The 27,181-nt window shown below is 33.9% G+C and overlaps 3 protein-coding genes across 3 annotated transcripts; 1 reads left to right on the top strand and 2 right to left on the bottom strand.

The window, feature by feature from the left end:
* Positions 1-6,052: 6,052 nt before the first annotated feature.
* On the top strand, positions 6,053-7,641 carry LOC110998883 (alpha-ketoglutarate-dependent dioxygenase alkB homolog 4). Its single transcript, XM_022267687.2, has 2 exons — positions 6,053-7,107; positions 7,405-7,641. The coding sequence occupies exons 1-2, from the start codon at positions 6,356-6,358 to the stop codon at positions 7,616-7,618; spliced, it is 966 nt and encodes a 321-aa protein (XP_022123379.2). The 5' UTR covers positions 6,053-6,355; the 3' UTR covers positions 7,619-7,641.
* Positions 7,642-7,697: 56 nt separating this feature from the next.
* On the bottom strand, positions 7,698-13,184 carry LOC110998884 (CD63 antigen). The gene is made up of 5 exons (XM_022267689.2): positions 12,920-13,184; positions 10,585-10,785; positions 9,119-9,280; positions 8,594-8,839; positions 7,698-7,958 (listed from the first exon to the last, which is right to left on the bottom strand). Exons 1-5 carry the CDS (start codon positions 13,022-13,024, stop codon positions 7,791-7,793), a joined length of 882 nt encoding a protein of 293 aa, XP_022123381.1. The 5' UTR covers positions 13,025-13,184; the 3' UTR covers positions 7,698-7,790.
* Positions 13,185-15,195: 2,011 nt separating this feature from the next.
* Positions 15,196-25,907, bottom strand: LOC110998882 (CD63 antigen). Its single transcript, XM_022267686.2, has 5 exons — positions 25,741-25,907; positions 19,704-19,892; positions 18,007-18,177; positions 16,938-17,195; positions 15,196-16,075 (listed from the first exon to the last, which is right to left on the bottom strand). Exons 1-5 carry the CDS (start codon positions 25,813-25,815, stop codon positions 15,896-15,898), a joined length of 873 nt encoding a protein of 290 aa, XP_022123378.1. The 5' UTR covers positions 25,816-25,907; the 3' UTR covers positions 15,196-15,895.
* Positions 25,908-27,181: the final 1,274 nt, after the last annotated feature.

Here is a 27,181-nt window from a genome sequence, read left to right as displayed (position 1 = left end):
CTAATTTGGTAGCCGTCTGTTGTGCAGTGTGTGGTCTAGCGTTGTCGTGAAGTAGCAGTGGCGTGGAGCGATTGACCAACGTAGGTTTTTTAGCCGCTAGCTTGTCCATCATGGTTTGCAATTGCTGACAATAGACAACAGCTGTAATAGTCTGGCCAGATTTGTTTAAACTGCAATAAACAATACCGGCACTAGTCCAACAAACGCTTACAAGTAACTTTTTTGGGGTTAATTTTCGCTTGGGGCAGGATTTGGCTGGCTGGCCAGGATCCAACCATTGCACTGAGCGCTTCCGATTATCGTAAAGAGTCCATTTTTCATCAGAGCTAATGATTCGGTTTAAAATACCTTCATTATTGTGCCAGTTCAGTATTGTAACGCAGCAGTCGACGCGGGTTTTGCCGGTTTGCTTCAGTCAATTTGTGAGGTAGGTACCCATCTTTCAAGAGAGAGAATTAAAACAGTTTTATCACCAGTTTTAACACCGCAGCCTGCAGCTAACTCGGACGTGGTTTGCGATGGATCCGCTTCCACAACAGCCTTCAATACTTCATTATCAACTTGGGTCTCAGGCCGTCCACGGGGCTTGTTCTGCAGGTTGGAAAACGTTGGAACCAAAAACGAACGGTGTTTTCTTTTGCAACATGACCGCCATACACATCATTCACCCTTCGAGTCATTTCCGCAGCACTAGTGCCACGGCGCAACTCGTACTTGTAAATAATGCGATACTTCAAGTTTTCCATTTTGTAAAATCAGTGACGCAAACAGAAAAAAATAGAAGAAATAAACAAATGAATGACGGTCATCGAAGCACAAATACATGAGTAAATAGCTGTACAAATTTGAATTTGGAATTCCTTACCAAAGAGGAGAACATCGTGATTAAAGTGGCCAGTACGAAATACGCCAATTTCATATGTAAGGATCTAATATAATATATAAGTTATTATTGTCATTTGACGACTTTAATAAAAACATGATATTATTTATTAAGAGTATATACAGTAAGAAATTAACAAATAAAATTACTACTTGACTTTTTTACAGCTTATTCGGCCTCTCCTGACGACGGTGCATCCTCGCCCGTGGGATGATAGGCAGGTTGGCATGTTGAAACTTGACCTGCTGATGACTCTTGAATCGCGTGCGGTGGTTGTGGTGAAGGACTATCGTCATCATCAGCGCCACCTAAAAATTACATCATTTTTGTTTTTATAACGTTAAATTAACATAACTTCATCGAAAGTAAGAGCGCATCCATTACTTTTCGACACAACATTAGTAAAATAACTAATTGTGTAGCACACAATATCAATTGAAATAAGAGAGCATCCATTAAATCATTTTTTTTTTACATAGTAAGAGCGACTCCATTACTGTACATCACACTAAGCAAGAGCGACTCCATTGCTTTAACAGTAAGAGCGACTCCATTACTGTACATCACACTAAGCAAGAGCGACTCCATTGCTTTAACAGTAAGAGCGACTCCATTACTGTACATCACACTAAGCAAGAGCGAATCCATTGCTATTGATAGTAAGAGCGACTCCATTACTATCACACAAGACTCCCGCAGGTCTTCACCAAAATAGGTACTACCTATATGATAAGCAGTTCTAATAAAATGACAGTTTTCACAAACATTTATGAACATACATAAGTTTTGAAAAGGCAAGTAAAAATTACTTACTCTCAAAGAATGCGGCACACACATCAAGGGTCCATTCCCCGCGCCAGGGCAACATGTATTCCGCGGCAGCTTTACCATAAGAACCAGCGACTAATTTTAGTTCATATCTGTCCTGCGACAACGTCGCTAAAACCACATATGGTCCGCGCATACAGGAGTCTAGCTTACCAACAGCTTGGCACAAATGCAAAATCGCCGCCATTGAAATGCACACCCTTGCGAGTCAACCTCGCAATGCACGATGTCTTCATATCTTGACCATTGCTAATGACTCGGCATAGATACTCGATCTCCGTAGTCTGAAAGTTACATTTTTTTTTTAAATTAATGGAAAAGCCTGTCTGGGTCCCTTACCCTTACCCCCATCTCTGACACATCATGTAATGTACCTAAACCCTCTTTTATTGTTTTACTAGGTAATAATACGTCATATACACAATTACAACACACAAGGGCTCTGCCTGAATCTTTGTAAAATCGTAACGTATTTGATATAATTCGTTGATATACAACCTGTGCATTGCCTAATTCTTATGGCATCTTTATGTACTCATAGTGACCCTCAGGTGTTACGAACCTCGGGAGTGGTGTCGATTTTTTTTATTTAATTTTATCTGGTGAAAGCCAGTAGCCATATCAAGGTAAATATAATAGGTAGCTTTACCTAGCCAAACAATATGGTCCTCAATTAACGGAAGCGGGTATTTTAACTGTCTTTGAGTTTTAGGGCTCTAGGGTCGACACAAAGCCTATCTGAATCGCCTTTTTTCTTTACAAATCTCTATCTCTAATTATTTATTGATTCAACACATCTTTTATGATATCTCTTACGCGTAATTTTTCATCATACGACATTTTATAAGGGCGGTAAACTACAGGAGTACTATCATGAAGTTTAATATTCATTGAACCGGTCTTAACCGTAGTATTAGCCGTCCCAACTACTAAGAAATTTGTGATTTTTTTTACTATGTTCATCAAACGTTCCCTATCAAACCCTAACAGCGGAGTGTTTATTTCTACGACGTCGGTAGATTCCATTTTCATGACTCTCTCAACGGAGTTCATAAAGCCTTTGGACACCGCGAGTTCGTGTATAGATAACGCCATCCGGATTTAATACGTCGGTCCCCACGATCACCGGGATATTCATACTTTTGTCGCTCACAACATAAAAATCTATTTCAAGCGATATTTCAGAAAATTCTACCGTCAACGTAGTACAAAATGATACTTCGATGTCTTGGCTTCCCAAATCGCGTAATACACGGAAAGGGCTTGGTATATAATGAGAGGAATTTAACTAAGCCTTCCGATGATAAATTAGCACAAGTCGCGGCGGCGCGAACTTGTGGGTCCTTAATACCCCGAATAACTACTGCGACAATTAACTTTTCACTCATTCCTCGTACAACACGCAATACATGAGATAACTATCAGAGTCTGTTGTCTCTCAACTATGATCATTACTAAGCCACTCATTTAGCCACACTTTAGCATCCCCTTTCAAACAATATCCAATCAGAGATAAGCACTCACGGTCATCCCAATAATTAGACAACCGCGCAGAGTCTTCCTCCTCACACCATATATCGAAATATTTGAAAGACGGATCAAAATTAGAAATATAAATGGAGTTAGATCTTACCAGAATTGTGCTCAACGCACTTACTAGTTTGTCGGTCACCTGATTAAGTGCCAGATCAGTGCTTGACTCGCATGCGCTGCTTGAACTTGGCACCGGAGCGTTCTCAGTACCATTGTGCGAACCGTCAGTACCAGGTGGTAACGAGTGTCGCTTAAGGAAGAAAGCAGCAAATCCGATGGTGTTGCGCATGTAGGTGCAAAGGGCCGATCCCCTCGCGGTGGTGTTGCTGAGCACTGTTGTGGTGACACCACTGGTGGACATAGCTCAGTCGCTTGCGTCGGTTGACGGTTTAATATCGACTGTAACGTTTCTTCAAGCCCAGAGACGGGCACACCGTCTTTTTTTACGTGTTCACCGCCTACCCTGCATTATTTGTGCGCCCGACCATACAGCGCGCCGTGCTTATATAGCCTGAAAACCAGTTTAGTCCAGTATTCCCCGCTGCTACACTCCACTTGACTTTTTTACAGCTTATTATACAATATTTATTTATTTATTTATTTATTAATTACAGACATGGCTAAACTCACAATAAAATAGACTATAATATATACAATACAAAATTAATTAAAATAACATAAAACACAGTTAATTCTAACCCCTAATACTCTCCACGTATACCCTTAAATCAGAGTACACTGCCGCCATACGCTCACCAAATAGGTCACTCTCCGGTGAAGAGTCGAGAAACCCATTTAGCATCGAGAGTAGTCGAGGAATGGGAGCTTGTTGACGCTGGACAGTGCGAGCCGAACGCACAGCAAAGAGGTTATGCCTCCGGCAGCGGTAATAATTGTCCGGAACGTACAGTCTGATGATTTCCCCCATCAAGTATGCGCTTTCCGTTTCGTTTTTAATAACGTTTAGACCAAACCTTACCACAGCCAAATCCCTACGAAGCTCTAACGAATTGTACCCCAATACCCCCATCAGGAACTTAGTAGGGTAGAGGTAAGGAAAAAAATTGTACCTTCGTTTGTACAGGTTTCTAAGGAACTTCTTTTGCACCCTTTCAACCATATCCCCATAATACTTTTCATAAGGGGACCATATGACGCAACTGGTTTCAAGAATTGGCCTTACCAAAGATGAATATAGTACCCTAGTGGCAGTGTCCGATAGACCAACTGAATTTCTCAGGACAAACCCCAACCTTCTAAATGCAGCATCCGTTATCATCCGAATATGCTCCGCAAATGAAAGGTCAGGAACAAACAAAACACCCAAATCGCGGACTCTGTCTACGCGCCTAATAACTTCAGATCCTATGCTATAGTCGCAGAGTATTTTATTCAGAGAGGCACTAAAGGTTATCACTTCACATTTGTCATAGTTGAGATGGAGGTTATTTAATTCACTCCAATGTAGCAGTTCATCCAAATCACGTTGCATACATAGACAGTCATTGTCAGTCTTAATCTTTTTAAAAATCTTAACGTCGTCGGCAAATAATATGTCGCAGTAAAGTAGTTAAATCAGAGAGTTAATTGAATCTCTAGACAGTTAATTAAAGATCGATATTTAATCAAGTCGCTAGCAGTTTGTTTTAAATACTGCGTTGCGTTGCGTTGAAAACGTTAACAATATCTCTGACCGAAAGTCAGCGTGTTGATAAATAATGTAAAACAAGATGGCGTTCATGACGATAACTGATTACTTTTAGTCTTATTTTATCGACTATTCATTAATCATCTTAAATAATGAAAAATATGTTATCTCTCCCCTTCAAAAGGAAAATTGTTACCAAGTATGCCACGCACAACGACGCCTAAGATGGACGTGACGTTATATCCATCTGATAAAGGCCAGTTCAGTAAGGTGTTTTTCAATTTCGGTTGGGTTATGCGAACATGCCTTGGAAATGTGGCATTTGTCAGATCGACTAACATTCACACCACCACAAGACAAGCAATATCTTTTAACTATAAGTACATTTTTTTCCAATAAAATTTCTTGGTCACCCTACCAAAGTTGAAATGCGTCTTGTTGCCCAGAAACGTTTAGGAAACTCGTTAAATGTTTCGTTCACTCACTTTTCTGACGGAACTTAAGCGACTTGATAGAATATCGATATTTAATTAACTGTGAAGCGATTCAATTAACTGTCTGATTTAACTACGTTAACGCGATATATTATACTATACTGTAAAACTAGGTACATATTACTAATTAAAGACGGGCATTGGCCTCTTAAGAGACTCATCACGCATTTAGTTACGGTGCAATAAATGTATATTTCCACGATTTGTAATTTTTTTATATAAAATGTTGTTTATTATATAAATTCATTAATCATGACTGATACAAGGATATTTTTACAAACTAATTTAATAAAAACTTTAATAAACTAAAACACAGTAAATGATATTTAAATCATTGTGACAATACAATTGTTGCAAAAAAATAATTTGTATAAAACATAAATTTTTTTTTATAGTATATAATTACATTTTTTGCGTGATGCTGGAATTGAAACAAATTAGGGATTCTATTGTAAATCGATACCTTTTCCTTATAAAAACTAATTAGTTTCTTAAACTTAAGTAAGTTTTCGTTAACTGAAATAGATTCACACGTTTGAAGTCCGTATCGATTCATTAGCTAAAACTGTCAGATGTCAAACGGAATGTTTTAACTTCTAGATTGTCCGTACTGAATAGAATTGTCTATGGTATTGACAAATAACTTATTGTAATTTGTACATGTGAATTAGTAAATAGTGACCGAAAATATGACTTGGCTTAAAGGTCTCGTTACCAGGCCATAAAATTATTTAAAAAAAAACTTATTGTAATAAAACCTTCAAAATTAAATAAAATTGTTAATTGTTTTACATAGGAATATTGCTTCACTTTGTGCTAAGTGCTTTTAAAACACCAAAAAGTGACATAATATTATAACATTCTTAAAATTGTTTGGTTGCGTTTTAGGATTTGTTCTATCAGTCATCCATATTTCGTTTTTAATCTAGAATAAAATTCTGTGTGATATACCAACTAATCTGTATAATAATGAAACCTCGGCCTTGTGGTTGTAAGGGTGCTAGAACGTGTTTAATTTGTGAAACACAGTATGGTGCCAATGACTTCAAGCCTTTGATAGAGCTGGATAAGAGTAAAGGCTATGTTTACTGCCCTTTTTGCAACCTAGCCTGGCCTGGTTGGGATGGAGAATTATATAAAGAACATCCGAACCACACAGGCCAGCCAATTAAATATGCAGGTATTTACATTAAACTAGATTTTATATCAGAAGATGAAGAAAATGAACTGATGAAAAATATTGATGAAATGCCTTGGGATATATCTCAGAGTGGACGTCGCAAGCAAAACTTTGGGCCAAAAACTAATTTTAAAAAAAGGAAAATAGTTGCTGGTAAATTTAATGGTTTTCCCCAGTTTTCTAAATATCTTCAGAAAAGATTTGATTCAATTGATTTATTAAAAGGTTATCATGTTATTGAGCAGTGTTCTTTAGAGTATGATCCTGTCAAAGGGGCATCTATTGATCCACATATTGATGATTGCTGGGTGTGGGGGGAGCGAATACTTACATTGAATTGCTTAACAGATACTGTCCTTACAATGATACCTTTTAAGGGAGATACAAAAAGGTACAATTTATCTTGTGCTGAAGAATATCCTCCAATAATCAAAGAAGATGGAAGTCTTAATTTACAATTGCAGAAATGTAGTCAAAGTATGTTGGAAGTTTGTAGACCTAAGAGCCAACTGGATGTCATAGTACGGATACCAATGATCAGGTATATAATCTATTACAATGCTTATAATATGCAGTGAGTAATCACTAATCGCTGAATTATTATATTGCAATCACCCAAAGCCATTAAACCAATTTATATTCACTTTTCTAACATCTTACTATCTTATCTTTATTTATATACATATACTATACCAATTACAAATTTCATCAATATTAGTTTATAGTAAAAAGTAACAGGCAAAACTAATATATTTTTATTTACTTAGATTCCCATAGTTGTGTATACAATTAAAGTGGTATTGATGATAAAATATAAATTAATATTTTACTATTTCAGACGCTCCTTAGCACTTATGTATGGAGAGCCACGGTACCATTGGGAGCACTGTATTCTCAGAGAAGACATTCTTGCTCGACGTGTATGTATAGCTTACCGTGAATTCACACCATTATACTTATCAAATGGTCAACACCAATGTATTGGAGATAAAATCCTATCAAAGGCAGAACAGTTTTGGGACCATAGGTGTATTAGTGAACAAGAATTATAGACAATAAAACAATATTTATTTATTTATCCAATAATGCAATTATTTTAAATCTAATTAATGGCATTTAATCTGTGGTGAAAATAATATTAGCAATTGTTAAATAATACACAAATTACATGTTTTTTTTACCAGACTTAAATTAAAATTTCATAAAAAATATATTCTATACATCTTAGGCATGGCTTGACTCTGTATGACCAATATAGACAGTTTTATCTGTGGATTCTGATTTTTGAGCCAGAATCATTTGTTCCCTTATTTTCCATTGCATTAGTGCCTTTTCACTTTTCATCTTACGAATGCACTTTGCCAGCAACAAGGCAAATATTATGCCAAGAATCTGAAACAAATACATTAGTTATATATCCTACCACTTTTGTTATTGGGTAAACAATCAATTCCCAGTTGTTTTAGGATAAATATGATGTTGCAAGAAGTTAGTAGCTTATCTTGATCTGAGCGAGTAAGTGAGTGTATAAACAACTTTATTTAATAATTTCTAAAATCAGAATTATATCCTTCTAAGTTTAAATTTACTGTCAGTTCCATAATCAATAGCGTAGAATTGACCAAAAATCTTCGTTAGCTTTCTATTTTTGAAAGTTTGAATTGCCAAGATCTTTGTTTTACAAAGTGTTTGTAAGGAGCACCTAAAGCATTTATAGAAGCAAATTATATAATTTGTCTTTTACTAACATAACTTTTACATATTTAAAGAAAACACTTTTTTAACGGATTGAAGTTATGTATTATTGTAAACTTATAATTATTTAAACGTAATTTTAAATTTGTCCGACGTTTTGCGTGCTTTACAGCCTGCGAGGTCACGGTGACTGAAGACAAAAGGACAAATTTAAAATTATGTTTAAATAATTATAAATTTACAATAATACATAACTTCAATCCGTTAAAAAAGTGTTTTCTTTAAATTAAATAATTACATACTTTTATTTTATCCCAATAAAATGTATATACCTGAATAAACGTGACGGAAACTCCGAGAATGCCGATCACACTGGAGTTTTGCACGAGCATATTGACCAACGCGTTTTGGCAACCAGTACTTCTTATTCTGGTGCAGTATACGTCACCTCTCTTTGCGCAACATGATGTTGGGACTACTACTGTATCCGTCTCGGTACTGATAACAACTGTGTCGTGGTAACTGGTGAAGTTCATCCCAGCATAATCTTTGTAAGACGTACTGCCACAACAGTTGAGCTGAAACAATATTGTAGCAGCTAATTATCGCCAGGAAACTTTTTAAAAGGAATAAAGATATTGAATTTGAAAATATTTTATGCAAACGCATTTTTAATATAAATGCATTTTTACATTTATATTAATAGAATACTTATAATACTTAAAATATCATTAAAACAAAGTCGAAAATATAAATGTTAAAGTTTTTGCACAAGTTATTTTGTTTAAAGGTAGTTGCATACCCAATATTAACTGTGAATAAGAATCTGACAATACAAATATTATCTTAGTACTTACCGATTTTTGTAAAGCGTCTAATTCGACACTTATTTCGGAGTCTTCCACGTATTGTTCTACGGGCACCCTGACGTAACCAAGCAGTTGATTTGTGCTGATGGTGAATGACAAAATGACAACCACGATCTTCAGTATCACCATAATTATGAGGAAAAATGCGTACTGAAAAATGGTAAAGTTTTAAAACTTAATACTTTCAGCGAATGCTGATAGAACGCGATCTTTGGGTTACGCGTTAAAATTTGATGTTGACATTGTTTTAAGATGATGGAGAATATAGTAAAACTCGCATGCCTGAGATCAGAACAACAGGCAATCAGACAGACAGATTTTTGCTGTTTCATTATTCTACAAATTCAATTAGATGAGCCAACTCAAAAGATTTATTGTATCATTGTATAATCTATATACATACTTATATCTAGTGGCGTATTTACGGGCTGAAGCCTAGGGCGGCAGACTTTTACCTTATAAAAAAAATTGACACGTGGTTCAGTCCTACTATAGTAAGGTACAATAAAAATAGGGGGAAGAGGGCATACTGTCTATATAACATCAGAAAACCGTAATATAGGAATCTTTTTGATTTTAATAAGGTAAAAATCTGCCGCCCGGCTTCAGCCTGTAAATACGCCACTGGTAGGTATATAAAAAATATTTCACGTGTAACGAAATTATTAGATTCTAAAACTATCATATAACAATTGTTAAAGGCAAGGGCGGCACCTGAATAATAAACCGCCACTGATTATATGTACCCAACTAACATACGGAATAACTATATATAATATTATACTACAGTTTAAGTTTATATGACGATTATTCGCTACAACAATAAATTATACTTTGAAATGTTCTCGCAGAAATCGTACTGAATAAATCAAAAAAGTCGTGTTCAAAAAATTTTGCACATTACAGCGGCTTCATTGAGTTAAATTGCCTCGTGGGTTCTGGATTATAATTCCCCAAAACAAATTTTAGTAGGGAGTCCTAGACAAACCTTTAATACGTAATTAAATCTCGCAAGTTGAGAGTAATTCTCTAATGTTTGTTCATTTACAAACAATGGAATGTAAATAACAGAACTTATGTTCATATCTTATACCTAAAATGTACTACACGTGTTAGAATGTTCTCTGTGTCTAATAAAGTTCTTTCTTTCTTTCTTTCTTTCTGTTGCCAAACATACTTAATCCTTAAAATATCACAATTTAGTATTTTACTTTATACTTTTCTTCAGAAATGCGACCATAACTTAACAATCTATGTGTAGAACATTGTGTGTGTAATGAATATTATTTAACAAAAAGAATCAGTTCAGTTTGAATTACGGATTACCATTCCATTTTGTCCGGGAGCGTAGTTTTTGGCTATAAATAGATACTTCATTTGGCTACAGAAATATATAGACCTTTATTCGTCCTACATGCTAGTCAATTAATTGAAGGCTATAATAACATACATACCATGTTTACCAAACACGTGCTCTGTTTAAGACTACCGAAGAATCCAAATAGCGTCACTATGAAAAGTCCCATGCCAAATAGGACGCACAGTAGGGAGGGAGTTATGAACCGGCCACTTTTTGCTGCCTCGTAAAAGAAGGAGAAGTTGTGGTAGTGCGTATATACAGATATTCCCAGCACAACCATAAGACCAGCAATAATCTGTAATATGAAATATTAATATGAACTTCTGTCATATATTTTATGTAATTCTATTAGACTACTGAATTTTATTGTTGTAACAAAATAAATCAATACAAATACATAAGGAAAAAATAAAACGCAAAGTATGAAACTGATATATTTTTTTATGTAATAGGAGGCAAACGGACAGAAGGCTCATCTCATGTTAAGTGATACAGCCGTCCATGGACTTTCACATTGCCAGATGGCTCGCAAGTGCGTTGCCGGTCTTACAAGAATTGATACGGTTTTTTCTTAAAGGACCCTAATTCGAATTGGTTCGGAATACTTCTCACTTTTGACATATTAATGACAATAATTTCTACATAACAATTTTTTTTTATTTTTACAATTTTTTTTAATTAAACCATTGTTGCATAAGTAAGTAAAAATTGTCAGTGAATGTGTAAAGTTATGAATCGTTCGTGATTTTTTAAGTAAATTAATGTTTATGCAGGTAAGTTAGTGTAACCCTGTACGTAATTAGTTTCAGTTGTTATCTTACTCATATATTCTAGCGATGTGTGTACTGTGTAATGAAAAGGTATGTTTGTTTCATGCAATTCATAACTTTTGTATAAGAAATTGGCTAAAGAACCCTTATTATTATTAATCTTTATTACTCAAGATGTCATACACAGGGAGTAAAGGTTGCAGGTGGAAAAATGGCGATTAAAAAGATTGGCGAAGAGTTTATTGCCGGTTCTTCTCTTCCGTTCTACGCCCTTGATTTGAGAACTGGCAGTAAATGTAAAATTGGAAGCATTTAATGTATATTTCTTTTCTTTACGTTCATAAGTGTACATTAGGGTACTCAATTGAATAAAATTTTATTTTATTTTTTGTGATTCTCGGCGTCTCGTCGTAAACCTTACAACGAAAACAAGTCTAAAAGTATGTCTTATAATATGTCGAAAGACCGCGATCGTTCTAAAAATTTAGTAAATTTTTCGGAGGTTTCAGTTGTGTCATAATCTTTGCTATCATTGTTACGTTAACTATATTCTAGTCATCGTTATAATTTCATGCAATGAGATAGACTTGAATATTATTAATAGTCGTTACAAGATTTTGAAAAAATAACACCATATCAGACTGCACTGTCAATTTCATAACGATGTTACACTTTAATGTACGAATCAGGTGCACAGATAGAGTTCCAACACACGGGCTTACGCCAAATCCCAATAACCTATCTCAATCCAATTTGACCATCTGAGATAGATATCCTAAATATTGATAAAAATGTGCCAATAGCCAATCGACAGATTGTAATAGCCATCTGTCGATACAAGCTAGCCATATTAGGTCGAAACAACATAGGTATACGGTTTTTTTTTATTTCATTTCATTCAAACCTTTGTATGAAAATGACAGTTCAACTGTGCCTATATATTATCTTACGATTTTAACTACCACCGATTTTTAAAATAATTAAAAAGCTATTTGTTTTAAACATAGACATATATATTTTAATAAAAATTTTAAGGTTTTATTTACTTTATTAGGTTTATATTGATTATCAAATATGAGTGTAAAGAGCGAAAAGATTGCATTCTATCCGTCGCCAACAATGGATTGTCTTCGTCGTGTTTGACGTGACTGTCACGGTCTGATATCAGATTGAAAACAATCCAAAATTCTGGATTAATTATTGAGTTCGGGCGTCAGGGATCAGACTATTACTAACGGCTTACTGCGGAAAACCTTTACTGAGTGGATTTTGTTATTTGCTTAATCACGTAATATCACTATTAAATCATATCTCAATAAAAGTTTCTTAAGAACAACGTTACATTTAATTCGTAATATAATTATTAATTTTAATAGTTTCGAAGTTTATGATGTCCGAACATTCCGTCCCTTGGATCAGCTCAGCTGTGTCAGCTCTCGTGGGGTCAGGTAAGACAACTGTCTCATCGGAGTATAAATTCATGGTCACAAAAATCACTTCTTTGTCTCTTAGACATTATAACGGTGCAGCAATAAATAAATATGCACTAGTGTTGTAAGTTGTGTTAGTCTCTTAGGCTATTTTCGATAAAGATAAACATCGAATTTGCTGATACGATATTACCAAACAAAGGTATTATATATAATAAATAATACTTACAATAAACATAGTTGTTATAGTTAAAAGCAGGAACCTTATAGACTTCATCGTGTATTCCGACTCAGTTTTGAAGTGAATCTTCTGCGAGTGTGTATTAAGCGTCATTTTCACGGTTTTTCTTCTAAGCACGTTCGACTTATATCCTCACTGAATCACGAATGATTTTATATCAAAGATAACATGATTGATAGATATGTTTCGGTGTAAATGCTAATTTTGTTTTTAGTAACGTAACACGTCGTCGTACGATTGAGCATAAAATACTAAGACGTAAATTAGTTGTGTACTCATTAACATAAATGACACAGGAAGCCATCTTGATTAAGTCAGTTTCCAATGACCAGTTGCGATTAGCCTTAGAACGTGAAAATGTGACGTCACACTGTCAATTAGTGACGTGAAGGCTATTGATAGTTTAAAGCCTTTTGAGTTGGTTGCGCAACAAATAAAATAAGATTTCATTTTGTATTTTATTTTCCAGAATACACACACTTACATACAGTGAGCTGATAGTCTACATTGACTTTCAATCCATTTTCATTTCAATATTCGAACCGTGGACCTGTTACCACTGCACACTGTAAAAATCCTCAATATCTGACGGGACCCACTAAACCGAAGTGGAATCATATTATAAAATCGAAATATAATTTAGGTAAAACATGTTATATGGGAGTCGTATAAAAAAATTATTTAGCTTTACTGCCAATTAATTTAAAAAACACTCTGTTACTATATTAAACCATCAAAGAAAACTACTAAAAAACTTGACGATTGAAAAGAGTGGCGGAAAGTTTCTTGCCAGTTCTTCTTACCCGCTCTACGCCCTTGACTTGCGAACTGGTTGTAAATGAAAATTTACAATTAATTTAATTTCTTTTTTTTTGACCTTCATAACAGTACATGTTTACCTATATGAATAAAGATATTTTTGAGTTTTGACCTCCATGAACATATGTATGGCGAAATAATAAAGACGTTAAATTCCATATAATTGCAAAGAATTGCTCCAAACATTAACTCTTAAATACTTATAATTAGTTTTATATTGAGACAATTTATTCAATAATTTTAAATTACTGTCAGTCTTTTGTATTTCTGTGACCCTAATTTTTTTAATATAGTTAATACAACACAAAATATTTTGTCTAGTGTGTCCTGGTATACGCAGGCCTCTTCAAATTCTCTCGATTTATTTGTATACCGTTAGAGTATGTGGTTTCCAGATCCACACTCCATCGCCTGACCTATCTCTTTATCCTTTCTCATCATCGGTCTCTTTCGGCATTTTGTCCATATCTCATGACTTTCTGTTTGAAGGCATGGCGAGAAATGTACTCTTTTTGTTGGTGAACATTTTTTTAACCTCAAATATAATCCAGAATAGTTGTTTTGGATTGGTTGAGTATTAATATTGGAAAATGAGTCACTTATATGTATTGTATACTTATATGCTATTAATTGATAATACTTATAATTTATATCCGAAAACAATTTTGTATCACGTACCAAAATTCTTTGATAATGCGACATGCCTTATCTCTGATACCTGCTTATCAGCTTTATCTAGAATTATGTTTAAATGGAGCGACATGCAAATAAGTCATGTTCGACTTGACACCAATTATTATGGATCCCTTTCATATTTTCTCCAAAAAAACTATTACTTATTGGTATGTCCGGATAGGTTCCAAATAAGCTTATTGGTAGGATAAACACTATTGTTTATCCATACATTGTGAAACAGACCCTAAGACTTGTAGATCAGAGAGATGTTGTTCTGTAGACACGTTTAACATACAAAATAAAATATCTAATAATGTAAATAATTCTCGAATCCACTTGAACACAAAAAATATTTCATTAAAATCTGTCCCGCTGTTTTGCAGTTTAATGACGAACTCATGCACGTAAGGTTATATGTACCATAATATATGTGTACCATCTGTATATGTATTACATATATATTGCTGTATCGATAAATAACCTAGCTACTAACTGTAGCCCCAGATGCCGGGCAGATTTGTGAATCTAATCGACCCATGGCGCCACCCAAACACATTCAAAAAAAATCATTCAAATCGGTCCAGCCGTTTCACAGGAGATCAGTCACGTACACACATACAGTAGAATTTAATATATAACGAGATATTACGCAAATAGGAAATGGGCTTAAAATGAAATGCGTGGATTACTTGGTATGTTCAATAAGAATTTTAACATTAAAACAATTGGAATATTTGAACGGTTGGTAAGACTTCAATAAAACTATTTTCTATAAAAGTTTATCGTCTTTAATAAAATATAATTCACATGTAGGTACGATTCGATTTATTATATACAATAGTTTAGGGATGTCACGAAATTTTACAAGCGAGTCGTGTTTACAATCGATTATGTATACAAAAATTCCTGTTCTGTTTTGATCTCTCCCTTTTAATATGGTAAAAAGAACCTTTAACTTAAAGAGATTGAATAATAGAAAAAGGTAAATTCATAAGGAAGGTCTATTGTTACTTTAATATTAACATATTTCGGACCATGCCATCTCTGAACACGATATAAAACTCACAAAACCATAACATCCCAATTAAAAACTATAGCTAATATGAAAATAATGTTACTCCGATCTTTGGGATTTCCTTTAACTATTATTTATCTTTGTGATATTGTCTATATACCTACCAAATCTATAGATTGTAATTCTATGTATTTCTTATAAAACTTTTGGCATTTAAATAATGTTATTTCTATGTATTTTTAGAAACACATAAAAATAACATTATCTATATGCCAAAAGTTGCGAATTTATAGACAATGATTGACCTTGGTAATATTAAGTTACTGTAATTATACATTGGTCTGGCCACACATTAAAGGTGAAAATGATACTTAAAACCACAATAGATTATAGAGGCATGTCATTATTTCCACACGTTTTTCATAGATAATGGTAGGTATGCATAAATCATAGAACTAAGCAACAGTTTGTCCATGGAATGGGACATAGACGACTGGCTTCTTTTCTGTGTCAGGACTCAGAGAAGTGTAAGCGTTAATCATACGTTCTTGAATCTCCCAGCGTCTGCGTTCACGTTCTGATTTTGCCTTACGAATGGAAGTGGCCAGGGAGAAGGAAAATACGATGCCAATAATCTGTAAAAAAACAATGCTTTTAATATATCTATGTTTATACAATGTACAAAAAAGTAGTGGCCTACAGTGACACGTTTCATAGATATTTGCAAAATAATTTTATTGTTCTTAGTCAGCTTCCTGACGTTTCCTTCTTCGAATGAGCATAGGAAAAAATCCATAAGTTTTCCACTACGTAACGTAAATTTAACGTAATATCATTAATTGTTTTCACGTTAACGTCACTGATACTTGATTTTTATAGAACAAGGAGCAAACGGGCAACACAGCTGATGTTAAGCTATGGCCACTCAATGCCAAAGGGCTTGTGCGTTGTCGGCCTTTTAAGAATTGATACTTGAAGGACACTGAGTTGAATTAGTTCGGAAATACTTCAGTGGGCAGAACTCGCCTGAAATAAATAGATAACGCTTTGTTGTTCCAAGGATTTATAGAACTTCTCGCTATAATTCTGCCGTTTCATAAATAGTAGCTATGACAGACACACCTACGGCAAAATTTTTTTAGGAAGAAACGCTTAGCAAGGTTGCGATTATTAAGGAAAAGTCATGGAAAAGCATGGTTTGACCTTGCACCGAGATAATGACCTAACCAATATCTTTATTTTTATTAGTAGTTTCCTTCACGAAAACGATACGACAGCTCTAAAAACGTATTAAATTTAATCGATAAAATTAATTTCACTTTTGTTTTTACTTTTGAATAATTAATTAGTTTGATAAATGAGCTACCGAGTGAGTGATATGGAACATTATTGACATCGTAATTTGGCACTGCTTATTCGCCTTTTACCAACAATGTGCGAACAACAAAAATTGGCATACGTCCTGACAGTTGCCAAGTTACATGCCGGAAACTGTACCTGTATGAACGCAATAGTCATGGCTCCGGCTCCTAGCAACCCAGCGCTCTGGTAGACCAAGTATGTTATTCTGGGGAGGCATCCGTTGGCGTACAATTTTTCGCATTCTTCAACTTGCATTTCATTGACGTACTGGGTACGCGTTTCGGCACAGCAACTGAATGGTACAGTGATGTTTGCTACGGCTATCCCTTCGTGGGATTGATCGCTTATTACATCGCCCCAGTCAAGGTATGAGTCGACACCGCAGCAGTTGAGCTGAAACATTCACAAGCACTATATAGAATCGAGTCGGTTTCTTTTGCTCGCAAACATCACACAAAATAAGGAGGATAATCTATTAGGTGTGCAATTATTTAATCAATTATCATCTGAAATTCGCAATATTGGAGTGTTTGACAAATTCAAAAAGGCAGTAAAGATGCATGTTACAGTGAACACTGTTGATTAAAAATAAGACGGCTAATGGCGACGTGTATCTCGCTCGTATATACATATGAATATTAAGTTTCTTATGTAAATAAAACATTTTTTTGTAATGAGAAATAAAGTCCTTTAAACATTAAACATTATACCGTTGGCATCCCTACTCATCGGCAAAGAAGATCGAGGGTGAAGGAAGAAAGAAAAAGCCGGCGTAAAAACCTCTCGGTACTCTTTTAAAAAAGCAAATCGTCAAGCTTATTTTAAAACAAATATAGCAAATTAATTAGAAGTAGCTCAGCACTACCACTAGTCCCATTACAACACAACTGGAGAACTGAACTTTCTCACAACAGATAGATTCCTGTTCATCCAAAAGATTGATTGATTTAAAAGTAGGGTCATATGTATGACACAAAATCCAATGACAAAAATACGTTTTCCTGGCGATCATACTAATGACACAGGAAATATCTAGTAAGTAAATAGCTAATAACAACTGGCTTATTGAAGTGTTGGTTGACTAACTGTAACAGATCTATCAATGGCTAGAATTTACTTATAGAACGGGATGTATTTAGAACAGTACTATTTAAAACATAGATCATAAATTACTGTGACAATTGACATTGTATGTCAAACTCACTCTGTTCTGAATAAAGTCGTAACTTTTGGTGACATCTGGATAAGTGTAGTAGTATGGCAGACTTTCTCTGAGGTTCTCATCCAGCATTCGCGCCACCTGACCACGAAGGGTGTAGGCGGCAATGGCCGCTGCGACCTCAAGCACCAGCACCAAACTTAATATCACTGCGAACTGAAAGTTTCATTTGAGTTAATTTGTTCAGACCTGATCTATACTTATATTATAAAGAGGAAAGAATTGTAAGTATGGTTAAAGAATTGGCTCAAAAAGCACTGGACCGATTCTAAAACTACAATGTTACCCAAGGTATACAAAAATGCCTATAAAATATCTTTCATAGTATGCGCTGCGAAAACTATTGATAATAGAACAAAATAATGTTGCACAATATGTATTAAAGAACATTTCAATATCTATAAAAATTATAAAATGTCAGCCCGTACAAAGCCGGGACGGGCCGCTAGTGTTTAATAATATGCTCTTGCTATTGGGTAAGGGCAGTGGAAGTAAGTTAAATTTTATAATCAATTTAACATCTTTTGTCTTGACGTTCATAAGTGTACTTGGCTACCTATATGAATAAATTTATTGTGACTTTAATGTCATAATTTGATTAATTTCACTTAGGATGGTGTTACTGTTGTGTTAACCTCAGAACGAGCCAAGCTTTAACCCTCCGAAGTGAGCCTCCACATGTTTTGGAATATAGTATGAAGTCTAATGATAAACAATTGTTTATTAATTGTATTTACTTAAATGTGCCTACAAGTAATTACCTCATACTCAAAACACTCAAAAGTTACTCCTTTATAAGGTTATTTCAAAACCTGGACGAGAAGATATGCACTTATGTTGGTGCGTAGACTGTAACTTTTTAAATAATAATTTTATGTACCGCTCAGATTAAGATTATCTATGTTATTTAAATTATTGTTATCATATAAATAAATTTTAAACACAATAATATGACGTACATCGAAAAGCAATTTTATAACAAAAGAATGTAAACACTGTATCTATAAATCAAACGTTACCTATGGCTTATCATTAACCGCTTATCAACTGTTTCGTAAAAGTCTGATACATTATTGATAACACGCTCGTTTTATGCATAAAATGGATGCAATACCTCAGTATTTTCACCATTTATCTTTAAAACGATTTTGATATAAAAATAAATAAGAAAGTTTTGCTGTTGTTATCATCAATGTATACAATGATTTGATTCAGCCATATCTTTAAAGTATTTAAATGAGCTATTTCCTCACCATATTTGCAAAGGCATTTGCTTTGGCTCACCTGATGTTGAGTGATACCGTCCAAAGTCACAAAGCCAGATGCCTCGCAAGTGCGTTACCGGCTTTTTAAGAATTGGTCCGAGAATTTCTCGAAGGAACCTAAATCGAATTGGTTCAGAAATACTTGCTTGTTCTACATAGTAGTAGTGCGCGGCAAAACTGCCTATAACAACGCGCAATTGTGAAACGACTCAGAATACGAATTTCCATACGTATCACCTCGACGTCCAATGATCATAGTCTAAGTAGCTAGTAAACTCTATCACTCGATTATACTTTAGAATAACGTCATCAATATTCGTTAATGCGTTTAAAAAGAAACATTGTATGGGATACGTCACGTTCATGATTATGACAATATCTTTTGGATTTGATCTATTAATTACAACAAATACTTACAATATTGACTAAGCAAGTGCTCTCTTTCATAGCACCTATGCATCCGAAGAGTGACACGAACAGCATGATGATTCCAATAACAACGATGAAGGTCGCTGGTGAAAACATCTGGTCGTAGAGGAAGAACGCGACATCGTAGTAAATTGCATAGATGGTCGTGCCCACTGAGATTATCAGCGCTGATGTCAGCTGAAAATAAAAACAGTTTCGATTAACTTCCGGTAGCCATATTTTGAACTTATTCATGTATTTTATAGAACGTGGCAAAAGGGGTTCAAGAATTACGTAAGCATTATAGGGTATACACATATTTTCAAACATTCTTATTTACTTCATCAAAATTCGCCATAAAACGTTTTGGTGTCCGGCTACTCCTTTGTATCCATCGTTTAACGCTTGGTTAATGAAGGACGATGAAATCCACCTGCGGCTATTAATTCAAATAACTCCCCGGAAATTCTCCGTGGTGAATTCGGTAGAAGCATCCAAGCAAGCATGCAGTGTTCAAGCCTCTCATAAAGGAATTGCTAAATAAAATGCAATTTCTATATAGTTAATATGTAGTGTTATATTGTTTGTGATTCCGCACTTTTTATGATTGGCATCAGAGTTACGTTTAAGTAAATTTTAAATCCGTGAAAACTGATTTCCTGTGCTTTAAGAAAACAGCAATTCTTAAAATGCACTTGCAAGTGTCCATGGGCGGCGGTATCAGGTGAGCCTCCTACAACTTAAAAGCAAAGGAGGTGTCTAGTAATTCTCAAGTTCTAGTCTTGTTACTTGGCAAAACGTAGACAGTTTGAAAATTACTTTCAATAAACGATAAACGTGTCATTGTGGAATTTGCAATTGTTTTACAAATCACAATGCGTGTCTTATTAGACTTATATTATGATTTCTACAACCTTCCATGTTACATAAACAAAGGTTATGTTAAACTAGCTCTAACTGTCATATGACTGAAATATTATAAAAGGATTTTATATCTATAAATACGTGGCGCTACCCGCTTGGCCCCAAATATCAGTTTTGTGCAGTAGATGACTTATAAAACACTTTTAACTCTACATTGTTTTACAATGGGACCAGTTAAAGCATATATAAATCACCGCAGTTCACTAATAGAATTTTCGTTCTATATGCGCAAATAGCACTTGATTCTACAGTAAAACATCGAGAGGAAACCAGCATGTTTTAATACCAAAAATTGAAGACATATGTCAGACACCAACTTGACCTATTTCGTGTTTTAAAACGAATCCTAGAATCTTATGCTGAATCAATGGTTAGATGAGTGTTGGGTAGAAATACTAGCCGGATTATAAAAGAATTAAAAGAACAGAAATAAATTAGCATATATATTGAAAGAAAAATTATATCATAAAAGATTGATATTACCTATAAATTAGTTATATTTTCTTTTAAAGCATTTGACGCGAACATAGTATAGTAGTAGTTAATCTAGACTATTATTAAAGCATATCGTGACAGGTGACATTTGACCTTGCAGTCAGTCGCAAGGACAGTGGTTACTGCGGTATTTATATATTGATTTTACACCACACAAGTAGAATTTTACTTTGTTCAGTCTCATACGAGGGGCGATCAACAAGTTCGCGGAATGACAGGGAAGGGTAATGAAATGGAACATTAAACTATTTTTTCCCTTTCAATGTATTCTCCCATAACCCTAATACATTTATCAGATCTGTCAGATAAACTATTAATACCTTCGAAAATTGTCTTGGTCGTCAAAATAGGCCGAAATTGCCGACTTCACTTCATCATAGTCCAAAAACTTTTTTCCACGCAGTTCTTTCTTAATTTTTGGAAAGTATTAATAGTCGATAGTGGCCAGGCCTAGTCTCTAGGGTGGGTGACTCAGTTGATCTAAACCGCATCAGTGAATAGCAGCCGTCACAATATGTCTTGTATGCAGGGGCGTATTTTCGTGCAAGACGAGCAACCCTTTTGTAAACTTTCCTCGCCATTTTTCTTTAACAACTTCTTTTACTTGATCTGGTAAAGATGCGTAGTTTTCGCCCATCAGAGAGACACGTCAACACACGTTCCTTATAATCGATCAAAAGGACCCCGAAATCCCAAACGATCCTCGCCATAATATTTCCGGGCTTCCGGCCGATTGAGACACCTTGTTCTTTTTGCGGGGTATGCCTTTTTTATGCCACTGCAACGACTCTTGCTTTGAACTCAGGTTCATAATGATAAACCAAATTTCATCACCAGTAACGATTCGGGCCATAAATTACAGCGATCCCTTTGCAGCGATCCTCCTCGGAGTTATGGGAACAAAGTACATACAGACATTTCAAGATATTCAAGTTTTTGTTGTTGTATAAGAAAATTTATTAATTCAACAATATTATTTCTTATATATCTTCTATTTATTCACTGGGTTCGTTCCGGTAAAACGGCTTTGATTCTAGGAGTAGTATAAATGGAAGACACTTTTGTGTGTTATGAGAATCATACAAGTATATGTGAATTGAAATATAGCTGGATTTTTCAATTTAAACTTAATGACGCTGAAATTAATTACGTATTAAGCTATAATTTTATTTTACAAAAAGAAATACATAATTATAACTAATTGGAAAAACCCACAATAGATTTACCCGGTTCACAAAATGATTTACCTTATTATTTTAATGATCATTTCTGTATAAACCTAATTAATAAATATTATAATTTCCGTATTTATATTTATTATTTTGACTAATTAAACGCTCTTATCACTTCACTTTTATTTGTTGAATTTAAAGTTACTAAGGGAGTAAATTTATATCCCTGTTAGTTACATTTTGATGTTATATTTCTATTTTTTCATGTTAAAAATAGGGTTGACCTATCGTGTGAGAGGGTGCATATTTTATTATTTAAGCCAATATTGATTGTTCAGTATATGGAATATTAAGGTTGGCACCTATTCGGTCCAAATCGTAGATCATCCGTCGCCATGTTACTTATGTCAAACATGATTACTTAAGTACGTATCTTATGTCAAATCATGACTTCAATCAAGAAGGGAACGACAAAACGATATTGATACCTGGTTCTTTGTCAAACAAGTGCATTAAACAAGGAAATTCTACGAAATTGAACTATCAGTTTTTCGTTTCTTTATACGCAATACAGTTTTATTTACATATCTTACTAATCTTTATGTATCGTACACAAAATCATTTTGAGCTTGACTATAGATCGCCAAATATCTATAGTCAAGCTCAAAAGGTAGGATAGGATGGGATGGCCCAGTCTGTAGAAAAATGAGAGGACGCCTACCTGATACCTGTGCCCAGATAAAATAAAGAGATAGCGGGAAAAGATTGGAGATAGCGAAGATGAGAGACAATCCCGAGTGGCCTTGAATCTGTCGGAGGATAATTATCTTAGAAATAATACGCTGTTTTTTTACTTTATAGATATTGTCAGCAGTAAACAAATTCAAAAAATCTCAATTTTTTATCGGAAACTATGTAGTAAATTAAAATTGTAATATATCTGCTCATTAAATAAACAATATCTATAACAAAAACAGAACAGAGGTCGAGCATTTTATACTTGATTTATCCTTATACTACGGGTTATAATTTATTCTACTTAATTAGGTTTTGTGGATGTTCAGTAGAAGGCATTTACCCAGCAAGTCTTTACAGCCGAAAATTAATGGAAAAAATACTTAACGTGGACCAAGTGTATAATAACAAAACTAACACGGATTTAATTTGTATTTTTATAGAATGGGTTTGAAGAGGCTTTAGTCGAGGCCTGAGTCGAATTGGTTCGAAAATACTTCAGTGGGCGCGGTAAATACTTCCAGAAGAAGAAACGAAAACTTAATATGTGGTTGATAATATAGTCGTATTATAAAGGTGTGAACTGTGTTCTAAGAAACCTAATAACTATGCCAAACTGGGTATGATATGTGATAAAAAAATCTGACGTCATTTCCTTATTTAATGTTTTTGAGTTATTTCTGCGATTCAGAACATATTGAAGAAAACGGCTTGCCTAAAATCCAAAATTCGACGGCGTTTTTACTACACAATTGCTTCCCTATTAAATCGAATCAAATCAAATCAAAAATCATTTATTCAAATAGGTAACATAATGTACACTTATGAACGTCAAAAAAGAAATATACATTGAATGCTTCTAATTTTACATTTACTGCCAGTTCTCAAATCAAGGGCGTAGAACGGAAGAGAAGAACTGGTAATAAACTCTCCGCCACTCTTTTTAATCGGCAAGTTTTTTTATACAATGTTTGTAAGGAGCTGCAACCATTTCAGCATATTCCATATGATATGTTGAGTAATAAATAATTATAAATTAAATTAAAAACAAAGATTTGTGAAATAGGAGCACGCACTTAAATACTATTTGATAAATGAGACAAATACTGAAAACTGAGGCCACACAATCTTTTTACTGCAGCGCCACCATTTTTATTAAAATTTGCTGAAAAGTTCTACTAACATATTATGACTTAAAATCTTTGAAATAATAAAAAACTAATTAGTTGTATAATGTTCATAAAGTATCGAGCCCTTGTGCGTATCATATCTAAGCCTAGCATTTGTAATAATGAACGCTAAGTATACCTGTAAGTACCTGGAAGTGTCAAATCCATTTCTTCTAGTTTTTACATTAGGGAGTAGTTTTAAATAGATTATTAAATAGATTTTCATATATGTAAAGAAATTACATTTCTTAGATTAGATTTTTCTTAGAATAAGAAATTATTCGATAAATATATAAGCAATATGAATTTATGCTTGTAGACTTAGTATATGAAGAAAATTAGCTGAATATTAATAAACTAGACGAACTAAGGATTGGACAATTAAAAATAATTATGAAGATTTCTGACTCCTATTTACAAGACTGATACTAGGCACAAGAAAAATGAATCAAACTTATTCCATATTACAAAACTGATCTCAGCACCTACAGTAAAGGATGAAGATAATAATTATAATTAGCATTATTGTGTAATGGTATTTTAAATTAATTTTGTGGTGATGTAAATTAATAATTATATTTTTAGACTGGATATAAGAAGATCAAATATAAATCATAATATAAAGAACATTATGTCTTATATTTTATTGTCTTATGTCTTATGTTACTCTGGGGAAATGACGTTAGTTTTAACTTGTCATTTAGATTTTATTTCGAAGAAATTAAATTTAAGAAGTCCAACATTTTAGATTATACAAGAAATAGTATAAAAGTACTGTTTTCAAGTAAAATTGCAAACTCTAAATGTTGTTTCTTAAAAAAGATAAGTACCTATATAAATATATTTTAGCAACATCTTTGAGTTTTCATGCTAAATATATAAATATCAATTGCTGTGTCGGTATTTTGATTGAATTCTTCGTATAATTTTGCTTGGTATGAAATTTATATAACAGATAACACTAAGAATCAATGAACGGGTATAAAACTATTAAGACTCGGTAAACATGATATATCGTCAAAATACATTAAAAATCAAATGTTATATTTATCTACCTTTTAATCAGTGACCCAAATGTTTAATTAGATTTATCATCAAAATAACATTAAACAAATTACGATTTGACGGTACGTGCAAATAAAACAGTCACTGATAAAACCAGTTCGCAAAATACCTACATTGTAGATATCATAAGTTTTAAACCATTAACATTAGTTATATGTATATTCAATAAATATTTATGATTAACTGTAATACGGGAATAAGGACATAATTTCCAAACACACTGAAGACGGAAAATTCGAAAGAAACCATATTGAATTATACTCCAAAATAATTTTTGTTCACGTAAAAGATTAATAACGACCAAAAGGTATCTAACTAATAGAAAAACTGTATTACAAAAAGAATATTTCTAAGTGATAATTAGCTTACGCATCAGTATCTAAATGTAACGAGAATTCTCATTTATTGTCTCACTTTTCACAAATTACTTCAAGGTTACTAAAGATAAAACTAAAACGCATATACTTTTATGTAATTAAACCTTACCACAAATATAGCTGTAACACACAGCAACATATATTTAATACACTTCATTCCAACTTCTAGATTATTCTGCGCCATTTTAAAACACTGAAATAAACAGATTTCAGACTCTAAACTGATAAGGTACGCGTTCGCACACTAACACGATCGTATACTCAATGCCGTGAAAACTGTGGCTTTTTGTTCAGTGTATCGTTAGGGTTGTCAGGTATAGTTTTTATTTACAATTTCTTTCATACTTTGAAGCTAAAGTCAATATAGGTTATAGTTGTGATTTGGAACAAATAATTTTATTAATATTATTAACGTACAGAAAGTAATCCTACAGGTTAGATAAATTAAGAGAAAACAAAAGCAATAACTAACTAAAAATTATTAGTAAAATAGAACATTAAAAGAGTCCCTTTAGGCAAGGTTCTGAAGATACTGGCAACGTTCACGTTACACTAATTCTTTGTCCGAGGTAGCCAGCTCTTCGGTCTCCTGTGATGTCGACTAACCTTTTTGCTATTGTTGATATAAAAGAGGTTGTTGTTAATTATATCTTACTTGTAATTTAATATATTAAGTGCCTGTTTCACAATGTATGGATAAAGTGCCAAATAGCTATGCAACACATAAATTATTCGAAAGATAAAAATTCCAAATAAGATACTTCGAATTTCATGACGTATAGCGCTATCTGACAGTCGTGAAACGCAAAAATACTATTTATCATACCAATAAGTAACAAATAGCTTATTTGGAACTTATCCGGACATTGTGAAACAGGCCCCTAATCATACTGGTGTATACACTTAAAGACCTCAGTAAAAAAAAAGAATCTAAATGTACATTCTTCTAACTTACAGTATTTATAACTGAAGTTCGTGCCTGTTTTGAAAAGCCGTCAACCGAAATGTAGACTTGCTGCCTCCATATCTTCAGCTTGTCTCGGTGCTGTAACTATGTTGAGACCTGTAGTTGTTTTAATTTGGTCAGTTCGCGGATAGGTACATTATCAGTTTCCAAATCAAATGAACGGCGGAAAAACGGGCAAGAAACTTTCTTCCAGTTATACTAGAGGGATATTTTTGCGGCTCTAATAGGGACATCGTGTTGGACCAACAAGATGTCTTTATCTTAGGCATATAAATAAAAAATATCTATTATTGTATTCAATATGTGGTTTCTGTTTTAATTCAGGTTTTAGGCACTGGTTCTTTCGAAGCATTGATAATAATAATAGATACATTTAAATAAATTTCTATTTTTATCATCACATTAATTCCTAGATTTTTTGGCCAAGGGATCCGCCAAATCCCGCCATTTCTGTCTGTGCACGGTGCCACTTTCTGTCATTGTAATTATCTTCCTCTCTTGCGTTTGTTGTACCAGTTTAATAGTTTTCTGTTCGTGTTGCCATGTGCCCCGCCTATTTCCACTTAAGTTTATTTACTGTAAT

This window comes from Pieris rapae, chromosome 8 (genome assembly GCF_905147795.1).
Source record: "Pieris rapae chromosome 8, ilPieRapa1.1, whole genome shotgun sequence".
Taxonomy (NCBI): Eukaryota; Metazoa; Arthropoda; class Insecta; order Lepidoptera; family Pieridae; genus Pieris; species Pieris rapae.
The sequence above is the reverse complement of the archived record's forward strand: the minus strand, read 5'-3'. Positions and strand labels throughout refer to the sequence as shown.